We start from the raw sequence: 19,271 nt of genomic DNA on the forward strand, positions 1-19,271 counted from the left end.
AAAAAAAAACTCTTATAAGTACTCACAGGTTTATACTGGTTAGTATCTAGAGAATTAAGAAGAGAGTATGGAGAAGAAAGGATTTCCCAACTATGGTCAGTGAGAGGAGGCTTGCCAACCCACATGGTAAATGTCTATATACTTCTATATCTGTCTCTCTATATCTCATCTAACTACTACTAAGGATATAGTTGTGGGAGCGAGCCCCTCCGATTAGCCCACCGACAATTGTCGGTTAAGTTTCAGCCGGCAGTTCTCCGATGCGGTTACAACGCGCCAGTCTGCACGTCAACCGGATTCTCGCCCGACTGAGGTCCCGTGACCCTTGAGGAGTCGCCACGTTATCCCATTATTGAACATTGGAAACCTTTTCTCAAGAAGGATTCAAAGGTGCATCCAAATCAGCCCCGAAGTGCTTCATTATGAAGAGTTACCATGGTGACAGGTCCCCATTTGAGTTGGTAGAGTTGCATTGAGGCTTGTGTTGTTGTGTACATTCCGTTTATGCAATCAAAAGCAAATACCACATCGGAAATGGTGTGCATGTGATTACATTAGGAGAGACACTCTCGCTTTGCATCTTCCAAAAATAGCCCAAAGCTTCTTGAGCCTACCCAAATTGGGCATATCTGGCAATCAATGCATTCAAAGAGACGGCATCCTATATAGGAAGCTCTCCCCCACTTTTTGTGCTTTATGAAGTGCTTCACATTTGTCATACCTAGAAAGAAGTCAGACATTGCACACACCTAGAATACTTTGTGTGTGTGTGTGTGTGTGTGTGTGTGTGTGTGTGTGTGTGTGTGTGTGTGTGTGTGTGTGTGTGAGTGTATGTGTGCGTGTGTGTGTGTGTGTGAGAGAGAGAGAGAGGGAGAGAGGGAGAGAGAGATTCACTGCTACATGACTTGAGAGAGAGAGAGAGAGAGAGAGAGAGAGAGAGAGAGAGAGAGGAAGAGAAGAGATTCACTGCAACATAACGAGAGAGAGAGAGAGAGAGAGAGAGAGAGAGAGAGAGAGAGAGAGAGAGAGAGGGAGAGGGAGAGTTTCACTCCAACATAACTTGAGAGAAAGAGAGAAAGAGAGAGAGAGAGAGAGAGAGAGGGTGAGGGGGGGCGGGGAACGGGAGGTGTGACCCAAAAGACACAATGGCAACAAAAATACTACAATTATGGAGATCCTCTGAGAATGTAGTATCCAAAGAAGACAACCAAGAGTCGTAAGCAAAATAAGCCTCCCCCAAAATAAGAAGACTACATACATAAGCCTCCCCCAAAATGTAGTCAATATCCCCAAAGCCACCAAAATATAGATCCGCTAAGTCTATAATGAGAAAGAAGTGAGTATTACTGTCGATTACATAATTCACTTCTTGCAAGGGTTGCCCTGCTTTGAACTGGATGGAACATCTCCAACGGCATTAATCCCCTTCTTGGGCCAATGGGTCGTTACCAATGCATGGAGCTTGTTTGAGATAGATCTAACTTCGGAGACACCTGTAGTATGTTGTACTGCTATGGCGGTCAATTTGTTGCTAGTACTTTGTAATTCAGGCACAATGCTTTTGAAATCAATGCTATCCTTGTCAAGAATGGACCTCTCCAAGAGACTCGTGATTTTTGCCTGGTTGCTTTCTATGCGAGAAAGTTGTCCTTGCATTGAGCTCTGCTGCTGCAAAATACCATTAATCTGTAGCTGCATCCGCTCCTCTAGACGATGAAGATAAACCCCTTGCTCATATTGTGATTGGCTCAGCCAGTGAATGCTCTCTCTATAGGAAACCTGTGATGCCTCCGCTCTCTCACATGAGGCTTGAATTTTGGAGCATACTGTGTGGATGATACCTAGTCCATCTACAATTTGCTTCTTTGCAGGTCCATCGCCACCTTGGGCAACGCGCTTGGCATTTCGTAAATTGTTGCTTGGGTCTCTCTCTGGGGTAGAAAATATCACGGAAGAATCTCCTCCAGAGGTAAGCACGTGCTCCATCTCTGTAATGCAGAATAAGATATATATTTAGCACTGTGTTATACATGTTTTTCTCTCTATCTATTTCTATCTCTATTTTTCCCCTATCCACCTCTCTATACCTCCCTCTCTATGGCTCAAGGTGGCCATAGAGAGAGCAATAGCCAAAGCCTGTATGTAGGATGTCGTCTCTTGGAATACACTGATTGTGGGATATGCCTAACTTGGTTAGGGCCAAGAGAGCGGCTGCCCATCCCCCTCTCTCTCTCTCTTTGTCTCTCTCTCTCTCTCTCTTTCTTCTTCTCTCTCTCTCTCTCTCTCTCTCTCTCTCATGTGTAGGCATATCCCACAATGAGTGAACTCCAAGAGACGACATCCCATAGATTAAGCTCATTGAAAGCACCTTTTGTGCTTTATGAAGTGCATGGCAGTTGGCATACATGTCGACCAAGGCAATGCTAGAATTCAAGGGCAGAATTTCTCCTTTTCCCGAACACTGACTCATAGTCTCAATCTCACGTGGAGAGGACAGGTATCAAATGAAACAGCTTGAAATGTTATATTAAACGTCTTCAAAGGGCCAAGGTCTATGAGACCTATTTTTTGTAACTGTTGGTCCACTTTGGAAAACCAAGCACCAAATGGAGGGGATTCCAACCTAAACTTTTAGCGTTTCAAAAAGTGTAGCTCACACCACCAAGAGGTCTTGTAGGGTGATATCCGTTGCCATATCTCAAACCCTCAACTGTTAAGAGTGCCATATTGTTCTAAGAGTGTCACCTAGTGTCCGGCGGTACAGAGTGCGCTCAAGATGTTGTCAGCGCTTATCTCAAACCCTCAACTATTAAGAGTATCACCTAGTGTCTGGTGGTAGCTGTTCCCATCTGCGAGTGAGGTACACTTTAATTTATTTTTCTTGTTGTGCAGTGCTTAGCCCTACTCACATAGGGCTCTGATCCAATTTAAAACTCAAACGATAATAAGCTGAAACACATTTTTCCTGAACACTGACTCACAGACTCAATCTCACGTGGAGAGGAGGGAGATGGAGATGAAATGAAATGTTATATTAAACGTCTTCAAAGGGCCAAGGTCTATGAGAGCCCGCAGAGATGGCGATGACGCTGCTGCAGTAGCCGGGAAGAGGATGTTGATCCCGCGTGCGCTACTGCAGTAGTCGGCTCAAATGGCGATGAGCCCAAAAAAATGATGATGGCGATGAGAAGCGATGACAACCCGCGTGCGCTGCTACAGTAGCCCGGAGGAGGATGGCATGCGCTGCTGCAGTAGCCGAGAGGACGAAGGAAGGCTGCAATGGCGAGCCTGCGTGAGAGTCAGGTGGCCAACACTGCGCCATGCTGAGAGCTGTGAGGGGTGGGTGCGCGGACATGAGGTTCTGTGGTCACCGCTGCATGCCGAACACCCTTGGGCATTGATGACGGTAACTCACAGTCTCAATCTCATGTGGAGAGGAGGGAGATGAAATGAAATGTTATATTGGCCATTTCAAGCTGGACATTTCCCGCAATCAGTGCATTCCGTCGGCGGCTACCGTAAGAGAGAATATACGTATGTCTGCATGCGATAAAGGAGGATAGTGGAAACACTAATACATGTGGCAAGGCATTCTCGATCACGGTGTGGGCCGTGATGGGGGACTTTGTGGGCATCCACAAATACTGGCTGCAATCAGTGGTTCAAAGCTTATTGGCCACTTCAAGCTCACAGACTCAATCTCATGTGGAGGGGAGGGAGATGAAATGAAATGTTATATTAAACGTCTTCAAAGGGCCAAGGTCTATGAGAGCCGCGAGATGACGATGACGCTGCTGCAGTAGCCGAGAGGAGGATGTTGAGCCCGCCTGCGCTACTGCAATAGCAGGTTCAGATGGCGTGGGCTGCTGCAGTAGCTGGGAGGATGAAGGAAGGCTGCAATGGCCAACACTGCACCATGCTGAGAGCTGTGAGGGGCGGGTGCGGGGGCATGAGGTTTTGTGGTCACCGCTGCATGCCGAACACCCTTGGGCATTGATGACGGTAACTCACAGTCTCAATCTCACGTGGAGAGGAGGGAGATAAAATGAAATGTTATATTGGCCACTTCAAGCTGGACATTTCCCGCAATCAGTGCATTTCGTCGGCGGCCCACACCGTAAGAGAGAATATACGTATGTCTGCATGCGATAAAGGAGGATAGTGGCAACACTAATACATGTGGCAAGGCATTCTCGATCACAGTGTGGGCCGTGATGGGGGACTTCGTGGGCATCCACAAATACTGGCTACAATCAGTGGTTCAAAGCTTATTGGCCACTTCAAGCTAGACATTTCCCGCAATCAGTGCATTCCAAGAGATGACATCCTAGGTCGGAATCTCCTCGTGCACTTTTTGTGCTTTATGAAGTGCATGGCATTTGGCATACATGTCGACCAAGGTAGTACCAAGCACGACGTTTTCTTTCAACGACCCCAATTTTACAATATTATCATGTTTTTTTGTGCCCATATCAGCATCTTGTGTGATGCCACATACCTTCAAGGTTCATGCATTTGGAGACATGCCCTCTCTTTGCATTTCTTAAAAAAAACCTAGAGCTTTGTGACCGTGACCCTTGCCCTCAAGATGCAAACGTATGTGATTGCATCTGAAGCGACACCCTCGCTTCGCATCAGCTGAAAACAACCCAAAGCTTCTTCGCATCTATGAGTTCAACTCTTGTTGATCCTTGAGGTCTCATGGGGTTGAGCCTGCAACTTTAAAACCTATCTTCTTCTTCTGCTACTTCTCTCTGACGTAGCACTCATACATGTACCCATCATTGTCTGCGCGAGAGTAGCACCCAACATCGAGATGGAGTTCTGTCTCATGTTTTGAAGAGAAGTAGGAGGAAAACCTCTTTGGGTTACTGAAGGGGCATTCAGTCGATGGCTACCGCAACAGAGAATATACGTATGTCTCCATGCGATAAAGGAGGATAGTGGCAACACTAATACATATTGCAAGGCATTCGAGATCACGGTGTGGGCCGTGATGGGAGACTTCGTGGGCATCCACAAATACGGGCTGCAATCAATGGTTCAAAGCTCCCATCCAATGGATGGCCAACTCCAAAAATTAGGTTGTGTGGAAAAGGCCACCATGACCTCCACAGCAACACCCTACCCCTTCATAGCCGAGAAGCTTCTAGAAATGGACTAGCTCCATCATCGTTACTCCTACACCATCCTTAATACCACCCTCCCACGCTTCTCTTATGGACGACTATGTCAGCACCTTCACGCTCTTTCCCATCCCCAACCTTTGCGATCCTGAAGCTGGACCCAACACCCTCCTCCATTGAAGCTTCACCTATAACCCCACTTCATCCATCTCCCCAGAGAATGCTCTCTCTACCATCTTCTCCTTGATTGTTGACGATTGTGAGTAGCCAAGGATGTTGAAGAGGGGAAAGAGGAAAATCTCTTTAGGGTTCTTTGGTGGTCATTTAGCGGGTGGCTACCACAATAGAGAATATGTGTACGCCTACGGGCTATAGAGGAGGGTAGTGGCAACGCTAATACATGTGGCAAGGCATTCGAGTGGAATAGCAAGGGCATTGACACGCAGTAGGTGTGGGCCGTGACTGGCAACTTCATGGGCGTCCGAAAATATTGGCTTAGTGCATTCCCGGAATCAGTGCATTCCAAGAGACGACATCCTAGGTAGGAATCTTCGAAGGGCCAAGGTCTATAAATGACCCCTCTTAAAATAGCTCAAAGCTTCCTGACCCTGCTATTGGACATCAATGCACCCTTGCAAGGATCGATTGCATCAAAAAACAACACACGCCTACTTCTCTCTCTCTCTCTCTCTCTCTCTCTCTCTCTCTCTCTCTCTCTCTCTCTCTCTCTCTCTCTCTCTCTCTCTCTCTCTCTCCTTGACATCTCGGACAAGAAGCTCCTCAAGCACTTTTTGTGCTAATTCCCAAAATACCCCTTAAATTTCAAAATTCCCGAAAGTACTTTCAAAATTTCAAAATCCGTTTTTTAGTGCTTAGCATGTAATTTGTCGTAAAATAATGAAGCAATTCATCTCCAAAGCCTACATAACCAACACAAATTCTAGTTTTAGCATATTGTATTGATACAATTTGTTTTTTGCATTTCTGGAAGCACGTAAAATAATGAAGCAATTCATCTCCAAAGCCTACATAACCAACATAAATTTGTCTTAAAATAATTTGCCACATGTAAAATAATGAAACAATCCAAAAAGCAACATGCAAAACAGCGCCTTCTCAGCCTCTCTCTCTCTCTCTCTAACATTACATTCCATTTCATTTCATTCCATAACAATACACAGGCGCAGGTGCCAAGGGGGGGGGGGGGGGGGGGGGGGGGGGCGTTTTCATTTCATTTCATTTCTTGCATAATATGGTGGCTTCATTTCATTTCATATGGCGGCTTCATTTCTTGCATAATACGGCGGCGACGGCACAGGCCCAGCTCGCAGGTGGAAACAAAGCAGAGAGAGAGAGAGAGAGAGAGAGAGAGAGAGAGAGAGAGAGAGAGCGAGCTACACTTATACCTGCAGCCGGTGGTGCAGTTGTCGGATGGAGCCGGGTAGCGATGGCGTGAGCTGATGGCGTGAGCTCCTGCGATGCCGGGTAGCTCCTGCGATGGCGTGAGGCCCTCTCTATTGGAGAATGAGACCCTCTCTCTGTCTTTGCCGCAGCAGCGATGGCAGGAAAATGCTCTCTCTCTGCCGCAAGAGGGCGGATGAGGCCGGGTAGCTCCTGCGATGGCGTGAGGCCCTCTCTATTGGAGAATGAGACCCTCTCTCTGTCTCTGCCGCAGGAAAATGCTCTCTCTCTTTGCCGCAAGAGGGCGGATGAGACAGACCTCTCTCTCTCTCTCTCTCTCTCTCTCTCTCTCTCTCTCTCTCTCTCTCTCTCTCGCCCGCATTGATCAACACTTCGCATCGCCGAGCGCGCCAACTTGAGTAGACGGCTGGCGATGATGGTTTTTTTGAAAAGCCTTGACGGAGAGAGGTCGTGACTGTCCAAAAGCCCGCCCGTGAGGTGCCTGATTCTCTAGGAGTTGCCACGTGGCAAGGGGGGGCGGAATCCCCTCCCCTTTTATCTATCTATATATATATATATATATATATATATATATATATAGGGTTTGTGCTAAATTAGTTTTCCCCTATTGAACATCTTCTTAAAAAGAAGGTAGACATGTTTGAAAAACCCCCATAAGCATGATTTAGCACTATTGAGTGATTGTTCACGTGAAATGCAGAAGGTTGATTTTTTTGGCTGAAAAAATCAATGTGAGATGAACAATTTCATTGTTCTATATACTGGCTGATTATACATATTTGTCTCAAGTCCTTGGGGATTCCTCGTGCTTTGTATGAGAAGAAGCTAAACAGCTCCATGTAGACTGATTACATGCTATATCCATTACATGGGTCCATAGCATTGGCTTTTGTTAGAAAAATCTTGAGAGAATATTGCACGACAAGCAACAAATAAACATTTTTACGTCATCTCGTTTATGGTGAAGCATTCTTAGAAATATTATGAAAGACCAGTAGGATACATAACCCCTTTTAATCAAACAACAAATATGAAGAGGGCATAGAGTTGATCATTTGGGCATCGTTAGGGTCATAAGCATTGATATGCAAATATGCTTCTCAATTTGCATCATCTTGCATGACCAAGGTACCCGCTTTCAAGGAACCTCTTGTCCATAAAATCCTCGAGTGTGAGCGATGTTGTAGTGCTTGAGGGCAATTGAGACAAATTGTCTTGTTGTCTCATGTGGCTAATGCAATTGTAACTATTATGGCAATCCTCAAAGAGTGGGCATCCTCTTCTCTTTTTCTCAATTGCGGAATGATTAAGATGCAACGGTGGTGAGTGATTGATAGTTGCAAGGGTTTGGGCAAAGAGGGACACCAACTCTTGTTGCAAGAGCTCGATGGTGTGGAGGCGATTGTTGATGGATTGAACATCATTGAGGGTAGCTTGATTAGCATGGTCAAGGCGAAGGACTTCGAGCATGATGGAGTTTTTGTCGTGGACGATGGTCTGGAGCTGTGAATAGAGGTGGTGAGGAAGGGTGGGGGGAGGGTCATCAATGGTATGGGTAGTATTAAGAGGGAGAGGAGTGGGAAGATTGTGGGTGTTATTACTTGTAGTTAGAGTGGGGATAGTGCTCTTAATACTAGTGCTATTAGCTCCGAGGCAATTGTGATGAGTGCTCTTCTTACTAGTGTTATGGAGAGTGCTCTTATTACTAGGGTTATGAGTGTGAGTACAGACCGTTGTGGGAGACTTGTTGTTGGTGGTGTTGTGGCGCCTTGCAATGCCCGAAAGGAGATGTTTTTGGCCCCGCAAAAAGTTCTTGTTTGCGAATTCCCACCTATCCAGATGCACTTTCTTGAAGCCCTGCAAACACCAAACAAAAGGCTAAAGAAGTGCCATCATAAAAAAAGGTCCACAACTCTTGTGATTGCCTTACATATCCCTTTATGGTGATGTGCGACCACCCCACCCTTCACTTTTGAAAAAGTATAAGGCTATGGTCACGCTAGGCTTAGTTATCAGTTAAAAATAACTAAGCCAACTATGCAGAGATAGAGCATTAAATGAATAACTAAGCCTCTTGCATGGTCACACAAGGCTTAGTTATTCATTTACCCTCCCATCTAGGCCTTGAACTTCTCAACTATGCCAAGAGTGGCATAGTTTCAAAGGGTGGGCATAGTTATTAATTTGGTGCTCCTTTTTACGTGTGATCAAGAATGAGGCTTACTTATTTGTTCAAATAACCGATAACTAAGCCTCGCGTGACCATAGGCTAAGAGTGCTTTTTGCCATTTCATGAATATGTACAATATAGTATGCATATTTGCTGCTATTTAGCTACGGGGTTTGCTAAGGAGAATCTAGGAAGATGCCTTGGAACTTGGAGGATTAAAGAGTAATAAAAGGCACACGTGACAGCCTGCATCAAGTGTCCGACCAATGACAGGAAGACGAGTGTCCCGGCCTGCATCAAAAGGTTCGCAAACAATTGCTCAATGCTTGCATACCAAATGCAATGCTCGTAGATTTGCTATAATAAAGTAGAGCCAAAGTATGCTATTGGAATTCTTTGTATCAATGTATGGGTATCTATCTATCTATCATAATGGAAAATGTGTGTGATGAATAACTTGAGGTCAGTCACTACCTTAACTTGATAAGATAGACACGAGCGCACACATATATATACATCTAGCACACACTGTTTTGCAAAACGTGGCCTTTAATGTTATTTAAACCAGCTAAAATTGCAAATTCCTAGCTAGCCTTGAAGAAAAAGGGTAAAATTGTAAATTCTTAGCTAGATTCAGAGCTTGCCTTGAAGAAAACCAGTAAAATTTACAAATTTTAAAGTGTACTAGTATGGCCGGTCGCCTTCAGTGGCCTCTCTCTCTCTCTCTCTCTCTCTCTCTCTCTCTCTCTTTGCATGTGCTATCCGCTTGTTGCTTAGGCTATAGGGAACACAACCGGATAAAACTATTTGAGACATTTGACCATATCAAGTTGTTTCCGACATGTCGTCGAGAGAGAGACCGGATTTCTCCCCACCTTCGGGCTTTGTTTCTCGCTCTCCCTCCTCCTCTCTCTTTCTCTATCTCCTTGGTGTCCCTCTCTCTCTCTCTCTCTAGCTCGTTGTCTCGCTCTCCCTCTTCCTATCTCTTTCTCTCTCTCTCTCTCTCTCTCTCTCTCTCTTTGTGCATGCAGTCTATCTGGTGCACTTTCTATCTGCAACTCTCTCTCTCTCTCTCTCTCTCTCTCTCTCTCTCACCCGACCACGTCAATCAACTTTCAAAATATGAGCCGTTTTCAATTTCAAAAATGTCGGTTGAAGGCGAGAAAAAAAAGAGAAACCCCACCTCGAAAAAGAAAAAAATAGTGTGAAATCCCAAAAAATAAACCTAATTTTTAAAAATTTCCTCTTGGCAAATTCAAGGAAAGAAATTTTGTATGTTTGGAAATATGATTTTTCTCGAACATTGCCGGGCTGGAGACTACAATCTAAGTATCTCTCTCTCTCTTCCTTTTATTATTGACAATTAAGATCCGGTTTTGAGTGCTTAACATGCAAATATTACGTCTAAAAATAATGAAGCAATTCATATTGAGAGCCTACTTAATAGTCAAATTCTAGTATTAATAGACAATCAAGTCTTCTTATGAAAAAGCTACAAATTGTTTTGTGTCTCAAGAGATTTAATCCCACGACCATGGGTATTTTGGGAATTTTGAAAAAATTGAAGGGCACTTTGGGAAATTGTGACAAAATATTGGGGATGTTTTGGGATAGTTACGCGTGCAGCCAATTGCGCAGATAATTTTTAGTCTTATTGAAATATTGTGTGTGTAGACAGCTGCGCATGTAGCCCATCGAGATTCGAGGCCATCGACTCATATATCTATGCTGCCAGTCAGTGCTTTGAAGTTTGATGGAGGCCCGAGCGTGCGCACGAGAGAGAGAGAGAGAGAGAGAGGGGGGGGGGGGGGGGGGGGGGGGGGGGGGGGCAGGCAACCTTTGCTTTGATAACCCCGTTTGAGTCTCTCGACGGTTGTAATTACCACCTCGGAGTCCGGACTGAGCCGCCGACGCAATCAAATTATCAAAGTAAAGGCTGCCTGCCTCTCTGTGTGTGTGTGTGTGTGTGTGTGTGTGTGCCGTGCACGCCTGTGGGACCGACGACTACAGAGTGCACTACCGGAGCAAGCTGCTGTTGACGCGTGTTGTTGGGGGGGGGGGGCGGGGGGGGATCCAGTGCTCGAAAAAAACTTTTTTCCAAAAACTTGGCAAACCTACATAAGTGGAACAACAAAGGTAAACTAACAAAAGTTGAAGGTTTTTACATCAAGTTACACTAATTTTTTCAAAATTTTGTAGGTTTTCTCACCTTCAAATATAAAATTTAGAGGAAAATTTCAAAATTTGTAGGTGGGATTACACTAAACCTAGGTTTTTTTCGAGCACTGGGGGGATCCCTCCCCCTTTTATACTAGTATAGATATAGGTATATATGACTTTACATACATACGTATATCTATGTGTACGTGAATATAAATATGTGTGTGTGGGTGTGTGTAACAAGCACACACACACATATAACGCTGTGCGCGCATAGACACACACACACACACACACACACACACACACACATATAGATCATTTACATATACTTATGTATGTTAGGCATTCCAAACAAGATAATTTGATGTACAAGGTTACTTGTTCAAATATAAGTAGTTTCGGTGGAACTATCATACAGAATTGAGCAACTAGTAAAAGAGGAACCTCACATATAGCTTGGTTTATGGGGGTAGTATAACCTATTAATTTCGTGATCTCAAGCATGACTTCAAAAACATGACTTATGTCAGAGACTAGAGAGCATACTCACATATATGTGTAGTTGACGAAGAAAGCTGGCGAAGTTGTTGTGCTTGAAGAAGCAAGGCAAGAGGCAACATGAGAAGACACTATGTTGCCACACCACAAAGCTATTGTTTGTGGAGCTCCAAGAGATGATGGCATCGGTACAAGGATCCTCGACCATGTCGTAAGTCTTGGTTAGAAATGGAGGGGGCAAAATGGTACTGGGGCCTAGGGCATGATGGCTACTAGATGCACTAATTCCCTTCTCCCCACTAAAACTCTTCATACAATGTACTCTACTACTGGTGAGATGTGTAGAGTCATGGCATTCTGCCTTCAAAGGGATGATGTCTAGTCCTTCCATATCAACAGCTTGATATAAAGGAATTAAGCACCACCTAGCGAGAGTATGAGTCCAGTATGTATGTAGTTAATGAAGTAGGATCGAGATTAAAAGCTGGAATTCAATTAAGTGGAGCTAAAATGATTACATAGGCTCCTATTTCTCACAGAAACTAGTCGAATTTGCAGCAATAATAGCGAAATTAGCCGAATTTAGAGCAAAATTAGTCGATTATGTAAGCAATAATAGCAAAACTAGTGGAATTTGTAGACATATTTAGGTTATACTAGTAATGATATTTAGAGCAGTACTAGCAAAATCAGTGCTTTTGGAAATTGTCTCTGAAATGTGCAAGTGTACATCATTGGAGGGCAAAGCAGAGTCCTTAAAATGGAAAGTTTCTAATTAAGAAACCACCCCAATGCGTGTCTGGGCCGTCCTTCTCCTTATGCCAAGTGGCAGGGGCTTCTAAGGGAGCAAGAAAGAAGGGAAAAATGGCGTGATGTAGGATTCACTGGGGAGAGCAGTGCAGGGTGCAGGTATGGAGATGTTGTGAGCAAATCATCCATTTTAAAGGAGTTTTGCATTGCAGCAGTATAGCTCAGGGCCGCTCTTGTTAGAGAGAGAGAGTGACAGCTTAGAGGAGCCCCAGAGAGAGAGAGAGACAGACTGTGACAGCTTAGAGGAGCCCGAGAGAGAGAGAGAGAGAGAGAGAGAGAGAGAGAGAGAGAGAGAAGCGCAAGGTACGACAGACGGACGAATCGGGACGATCACAGCGACTGCGCATGGATGTCTAGTCTCAACTCTTAATGTGAGACATTGAGAGCACCAAGGCTATAGCACCTTGTGACCTTCATTACCTTGTACAGCTACCCCACAGCTACAAGGATTCTTGTTTGGAAAGTGAACACGAGGAAATTGCCTCACGAGCTACTCAAGATTTATATGCCCTAGTTGCTCTATTAGAGCCAAGTCGCACCACGGTGCAATAGGGGTAAGAGGAAATTATCTCACCTTTGGTCGCACCTGTAGTTCTGCGCAGAGAAAGCTATGATAAAGGTGAGGATATGGGAAAAAGCACAGTCGCTCATTAGACAGAACCAGAGAGAACTGCGTTGCTGCATTATTTTTCGGTGCTATAGCTTAACCCCCTCAATTTCCAAAGGGTTATCGCAGCATCAGCGGGGCTTCTACCATCACACAAAAAAAATCTTATTTTCTAATCTTGGACTCCTTCCTCCCTGCCCCCACTCCCCCCACTGCCCTTGGATGCGACTCTGCTCTTATGTCTCCACCACAATGAAAAAACAAGTGAAAAGGTCACGACGGCTTTCAAAAACAATAAGAAAGTGATAAAATTGTTAGGTTGAATTAAATTTGGTATCAATGTTTAAGAAAGGATTGCCTCAGCTTAGTTTTGAGACGATTGAAAATCGAAACTAGCTAGCTGCAAATCATGGTAAACGAAAGAAAAACCGATGAAATACGTGAAAAAAGTCATTCAAAAATTTTGCAAATCTCAAAAAATTTGCTAGTATTTCCGGTTTTCTTCTTTGTGAGGAGGAAACTCGACCAACAACCACTTAATAAAAGAGACTTTTTCGAACGCTAAGCTAACAGTGACTCAAATCAAGCTAAAGAATGCAAGAAATATAAAGCTATGTGAAGTTGTGAAATTATATTTTCAAATAAAAAGAACTAATTAATATATGTGTGTGTATAGAATTTATTAGAATTATGCAAGGTGAAGCTTCACTTTAGCATTTTAAAACAATAGAATGAAAAAAAAAAGCATATGTGTGTGTGTGTGTATAAAATTTACTAAAATTATGCAAGGTGAAGCTTCACTTAAGCATTCTAAAACAATAGAATGCAAGAAAAGTAAAGACGTGTCAGATGTGGAATCTATACTAATAGATAATGGGGGAGGGGATTCCGACCCCTTTCCCCGCCATGTGGCACAATATGCTTGATCCGGCCACTTCAGGTGCACGGACGGGCGAGACAGCGAGGGTGTTTCCTGTAGCTCGGCTAACGCGACACAAGAACAGTGTGACTCACGAGAGAGAGAGAGAGAGAGAGAGAGAGAGAGAGAGAGAGGGGGAGGAGGTCAAATCAAATCAAATCGTTCGTCACACAGTTTCGGACAGGCCTGGGTATTGCTAAAGCCTCGCGCGTTGACTCTTCATTACTCACCAGTGCTCCAAAAACTCTCTGGCTCGAGGCACCAGATCAGACGATAGCTGCGGCGGTGGCCTAAGCAGGGTCTCTTCTCTCTCTCTCTCTCTCTCTCTCTCTCTCTCTCTCTCTCTCTCTCTCTCGCTGTGTGTGTGTGTGTGTGTGTGTGTGTGTGTGTGTGTGTAGAGCGGAGGTGGCCTGGACAAGATAGGTGCAGGTTGCTCGCAACGGCGTGGTTATGAGATTAAACATCTCCAAAGATTAAAAGAAATTATAACTTTTCATAAGAAGGCTGATCGTCGATTCGTCTATCAGTAGGTACAATATAGAATTTACTTTTGGTTATGTAGGCTTTGGAGATAAATTGCGTTATTATTTTTAGACATGACTGCCTTTTGTTTTGAGATAATTTGTGGCACAATACATGCTAAGCACTCAGAAACGCATCTTAATTGTCACAAAAGAATAAAGATTAAAAAATCTTGAACAATCCAACCAAAATAGATACTAGCATGGCTTCTCGGAGCTAGCACATATGGAGACGAGTGTGAATGCAGAGCAATAGCAAGCCTGAAGACTTTGAGACACTGCCTTGAAATGGTGGTGCGCCTTGGAGTGCAAGATCTGAGTGAGGACATCATGCAAATTAGCAGGGCACTAGATGTGCATGAGTGTCGATAAGGCCGATGCTTCTCTATGGGAAGAAGGATCATCCTGTGGGCTGCACCAGTACAGAAAACAATTACAACGCGTTTCGAAGTCGCCACATTGGATGGAGAGAGAGAGAGAGAGAGAGAGAGAGAGAGAGAGAGAGAGCCCGAGCCTTACCTAATTTGTGTCTAGATCCGAAGAGCACGAGGAGATGGAGGACTAGAAAGATTGCTAGCTCTGGTGCGTGAGTATTGTAGCAACGTCAACAACTGCTCTCTACTAACGACTAGCCTAATCATCACATGCAGCGGCTGCTGCCCCAAAAGACCACCCAACCCCTGATCAAGTTTTGCACGGCTCGGATTAATTTCAATCGAGTAGATAATGAGATTCATGTGCACCTTTCAGACATTCCGGGTGGTCCTGATGCCTTTGAACTTCCTACGAAGTTCTCTTGGAGCTGACTCTACAAATGCAGTGGATAACCAGGTCGTGCTTCAGAATTGGAAGGAATGTACTAGAGCTTTATAATATAGCTGTGATAGTGTATTGATTGAAGATGAGGAGCTTGGAATTGTAAACATGTGCATAGATGTTGTAGTCATGAAGGCCTGCACTGACCCTAACGTGGTTGCATGGCCAATGCCCAACAACTCGATGTAGAGTTAGGAGGAAGCTTTTTATGGAATGGGAGTAGCACAGGGCAAGGGCGAAGAAGCCTCGCATGGATTGGTGGTATGAAGCCATTGCAATGTTAAACCTTCCTCTTTATAAGAGGGTGAATATGGCAACGGAAAGCCAAGGCCTTAAGTCTGAGAGTGTAGCTGGGGCGCTCATGCATTTTGCTAGAAGCTAAAGACTGCACACTGCCACATAGTGTGTGTGTGTGTGTGTGTGTGTGTGTGTGTGAGCGAGAGAGAGAGAGAGAGAGAGAGAGAGAGAGAGAGAGAGAGAGAGAGAGAGTATATTTTCTGAGTGTGCCCTGCGCCTCCCGGCTGCACAGCACGACAGTGAGAGCTGGCAGTGCACCTGGGCTCCAAGCCTCCAAGGGACCAGCTGCACCTCGAGGCTCGAGCTACAAGTAGACTCACCTTTCAATTTCAAGCTGCTTTGAAGAGTGGGCGCAGGTGGGGAGTCAAGGCGCCATCCACGGATGGTCCTGTTCCAGTGATGTGGCTGCCATCTTCCATGGCCGATCACACTTTTAGCGTGGCTTCCAGCCTCGAATAGCAGCGCAGCCTCCAGGCCTCCTACCTTCATGGACAGCGGGAAAAATAATTTTTCCAAACCTACAAAATTCCTTTCCTTGAATTTGCCAAGAGGAAATTCTTATAATTAGGTTATTTTTTCAGGTTTTTACACTATTTTTCTCTATTTTGGGGCATAATTTCTCCTTTTCCCCTTGCGCTCAACCGGCATTTTGGAAATTGAAAACGGCACTATATAAAGCTGAGACAGATTTTTCCCGAACACTGCTCGACAGATGCCTCAAATAGCGAGCAAACTCCTCGGAAGTTGACGGACGGACACCGCACGTCCTGGAGTTGTGGGGTTGATAAACAAGCCATGCGCTCACAAGTTATCACTCACGACTCACAAGTTATCAGTCAAGTTATCAGTCACGACTCACAAGTCGAGAGAGGTGTGGAGTAGCCCGCAAACCGAGGGAAGAGGAGAACGATGAGAGAGAGAGACTGATGATCTAGCTATTTATAAATTAAATTGTAGGCTCCTGTCATTCCATTGCTCCCCAAGTGACTCTCTCTCTCTCTCTCTCTCTCTCTCCCTCTCTCTCTCTCTCTCTCTCTCTCTCTCTCTCTCTCTCTCTCTCTTCTCTCTCTCTCTCTCTCTCTCTCTCTCTCTCTCTCTCTCTCTCTCTCTCTCTCTAGCGATGATGAGGCTTTCGGCAATTCGCTAGGTGCTGTGCAACAAACAATCAATTTTTGTATCTATGTCCTCTCTCTCTCTCTCTCTCTCTCTCTCTCTCTCACACACACACACACACACACACACACAGCAGTGGGCCGGCCAGATATCTAACACGACCGGAGTAGCTGCAGTCTGTTGCACAACGGATTTTGCATTGGCCTCCACCGCTTTCTTTTCAAGGATGCTAGCCACTTGCACCAAGGCAGACCAGCTCAACCACATTTTGCTCTCCTTGCCGTTGCACTACTTATGTTTCAACAACAAGGGGCAACTCACGATTGACTCTCCAGTATTACAACTACTGCAGACCGCTCTCGAGGGATAGACAGACAGTAATGTCGTCCCTCATGGTCTCTTCATCTTTCATACCATTTCTTACATGGACCATGTCTACCGCCATATCAACCATGTGATCTATTGTGATGCCCATGGGTTATAAGGGAAATGTGAGCTTCATGTGATTGATCACTAGAGTGAGCTTCACGTGGCTGCTTCTGCGCATTGCCATGATGGAAGTGGCTGGCCGTAGCTCAAGAGAAGGGGCACCCTTCCTAGTCCGGGTAGTTGGTGTCTATCCGCAATTCGAGAGCCAGGAGCTCCCCTTTCTCCTCTCTACCTGATGGCCAAAATTGAGACTCTCATCGCTCCATGTATAGAATAGGCAGCGACCTGCCTCAACGACAGTTTGAATTCCTTCCAGGCCCAAATGGTAGGCCGAGCCCATTTTGCAGTGGTTTCAAGCCCGAGGGTTTCTTAGGCCTGCATATATGTGAAGGGAGAGAGGGAGTGCAGTATGATGCAAGAGGGAGTCCATGTATACCTGTTACATCTTCCCCCACTTTTTTGCATCTCTCGCTCTAACTTTGTGTTAAGGCAGTCATATATCGCTAGATACTGCTTGCTGACAAGCACACCCTCAAGGCTATACATCCTTCAGTTGCGTGTACAGATTGCGTGTTCCAGCTAGCAAGCAAACCATAAAACCCATACTTTTCCCTAGGGAAGGAGTCGTTGAATCGGAGTGTTCAGAAGAGAGAGAGAGAGAGAGAGAGAGAGAGAGAGAGAGAGAGAGAGAGAGAGAGAGAGAGAGAGAGAGAGAGAGAGAGAGAGAGAGAGAGAGAGAGAGAGAGAGAGAGGTCGCCTGATTTGTTTAACCCAACAGGCTGTGATGAAGACAATGGCTTTGCATGGGCATTTGTTTGCAATCGTTGGGTCTATCCACACACATTTCAAAGACCTTTCTATTTTGCAGTTCTGTCTTTGCCTCTTCTCTGTTGGGTAGATCTTATACAATGTCTGGTACAAAATAAAAATGAAATACAGTAAAAATTTGAAGTCATTATCATCATCATCATCAACAACATCAATGTCCAAGGATGCTTGACATCGGGTATTGCCCGAGAAAGTATTGCATCGATCACTCAAGAGCATCGTCAATGTCCGCCTTTGTGAATAGTCATATTGCCTGTCTCCCATGTCGTGCTAGAATAATCTTGAGTCTTGAGCACTCTGCAATGAATAGAGAGAGAGAGAGAGAGAGAGAGAGAGAGCATTGGTGTGAGCATCAAATCATTGGCTTTGTGTCCCCGTAGAGAGAAAGAGGATTTGCATGTAGGAGCATGGAGGAAGAGAGAGAGAGAGAGAGAGAGAGAGAGAGAGAGAGCATTGCAGTGCGCCCCAAAGCTCAAAATAAGGATTGAGATTTCACACCCGATGTAGGCAGAGATAAGGAAAGAATACCCAACCTCCGACCTTTGGTCTCTCGACGAGACAGTGAGTAAGAGAGAGAGAGAGAGAGAGAGAGAGAGAGAGAGAGAGAGAGAGAGAGAGAGAGATGCCACTACCGCAAAAGGAGTTAAGGGGCCACGTGTAACCAAATGCGACCTCCAGTGTTTTTTCGATGTTCACCGTCTTTTTTTATCCTAGCGGCTTTGTGTATTGTGCACTCTGCATTGCTCTCAATTACCTTTCACAACCTCTCAGCCCTTGCTATTCAAGAAAAGGCCCACTTCTTTTCACCTCCCCATCTACAATGGTTGAGGGCTTTCGAAGCCCCTGCCCCCCATCTCTCTCTCTCTCTCTCTCTCTCTCTCTCTCTCTCTCTCTCTCTCTCTCTCTCTCTCTCTCTTTTTGAGGTGCCCTACTACTGTTGTCTTAGGCAGACAAGGGCGTGTTAATGACATGGAGTTTGTCGGCACCGGCTGAGTCAATCGTGGTGTTGTTAAATCTCCATAGAGGCGCATGCAAGTGTGTATGCCCTAATCCATACAACAAGCCTTGATCAACATGTATGCCAAATGTGGTGCACTTCATAAAGCACAAAAGATGCTTGAGGTGCCTCGTGTCTAGGATGTCCTCTCTTGGAATACACTAATGGCAAGTTATGTCCAGCTTGGATAGGACCAAGGAGGTTTGGACGTTTTTCAGTAGATGCTAAGTGATGGTGTCTCTCTAGATAGTATAGATAGTGTTGGCATCTCTAAGGTAAGAAAATCTGCATAGCGTTGCCGAAGGCAATGCCGCCTTCGGCGGCGGCGTTGTACTAGTGAAAGGTAAGTCTCCATCTTGGCATTGAAAACAATGAAATCTCCCTAACCCAACACAACACTAAGGTTTCTTTTAGAAAGCCAAAAAGTAAAAACCAAAAGTTGAGTAGTAATGTATCTTTGAGTTTGAGGGAGTGACACTTGAAGGTTAAACTATGGGAACGACATCTGGATTTATGCTTAGCATGGCATCATTTATTATCTCATCATTGATGACA

General features: G+C 45.0%; 1 protein-coding gene and 1 pseudogene across 1 annotated transcript; one reads left to right on the forward strand and one right to left on the reverse strand.

Annotated features, from left to right (window-relative positions):
- Positions 1-1,178: 1,178 nt before the first annotated feature.
- LOC147432840 (uncharacterized) lies at positions 1,179-15,838 on the reverse strand. The gene is made up of 5 exons (XM_086491658.1): positions 15,608-15,838; positions 11,432-11,473; positions 7,681-8,405; positions 6,533-6,792; positions 1,179-1,988 (listed from the first exon to the last, which is right to left on the reverse strand). Exons 1-5 carry the CDS (start codon positions 15,836-15,838, stop codon positions 1,363-1,365), a joined length of 1,884 nt encoding a protein of 627 aa, XP_086347784.1. The 3' UTR covers positions 1,179-1,362.
- LOC147432841 (BTB/POZ domain-containing protein At1g30440-like) lies at positions 14,614-15,434 on the forward strand (annotated as a pseudogene).
- Positions 15,839-19,271: the final 3,433 nt, after the last annotated feature.

This window comes from Adiantum capillus-veneris, chromosome 20 (genome assembly GCF_014529385.1).
Source record: "Adiantum capillus-veneris isolate H3 chromosome 20, ASM1452938v2, whole genome shotgun sequence".
NCBI lineage: Eukaryota > Viridiplantae > Streptophyta > Polypodiopsida > Polypodiales > Pteridaceae > Adiantum > Adiantum capillus-veneris.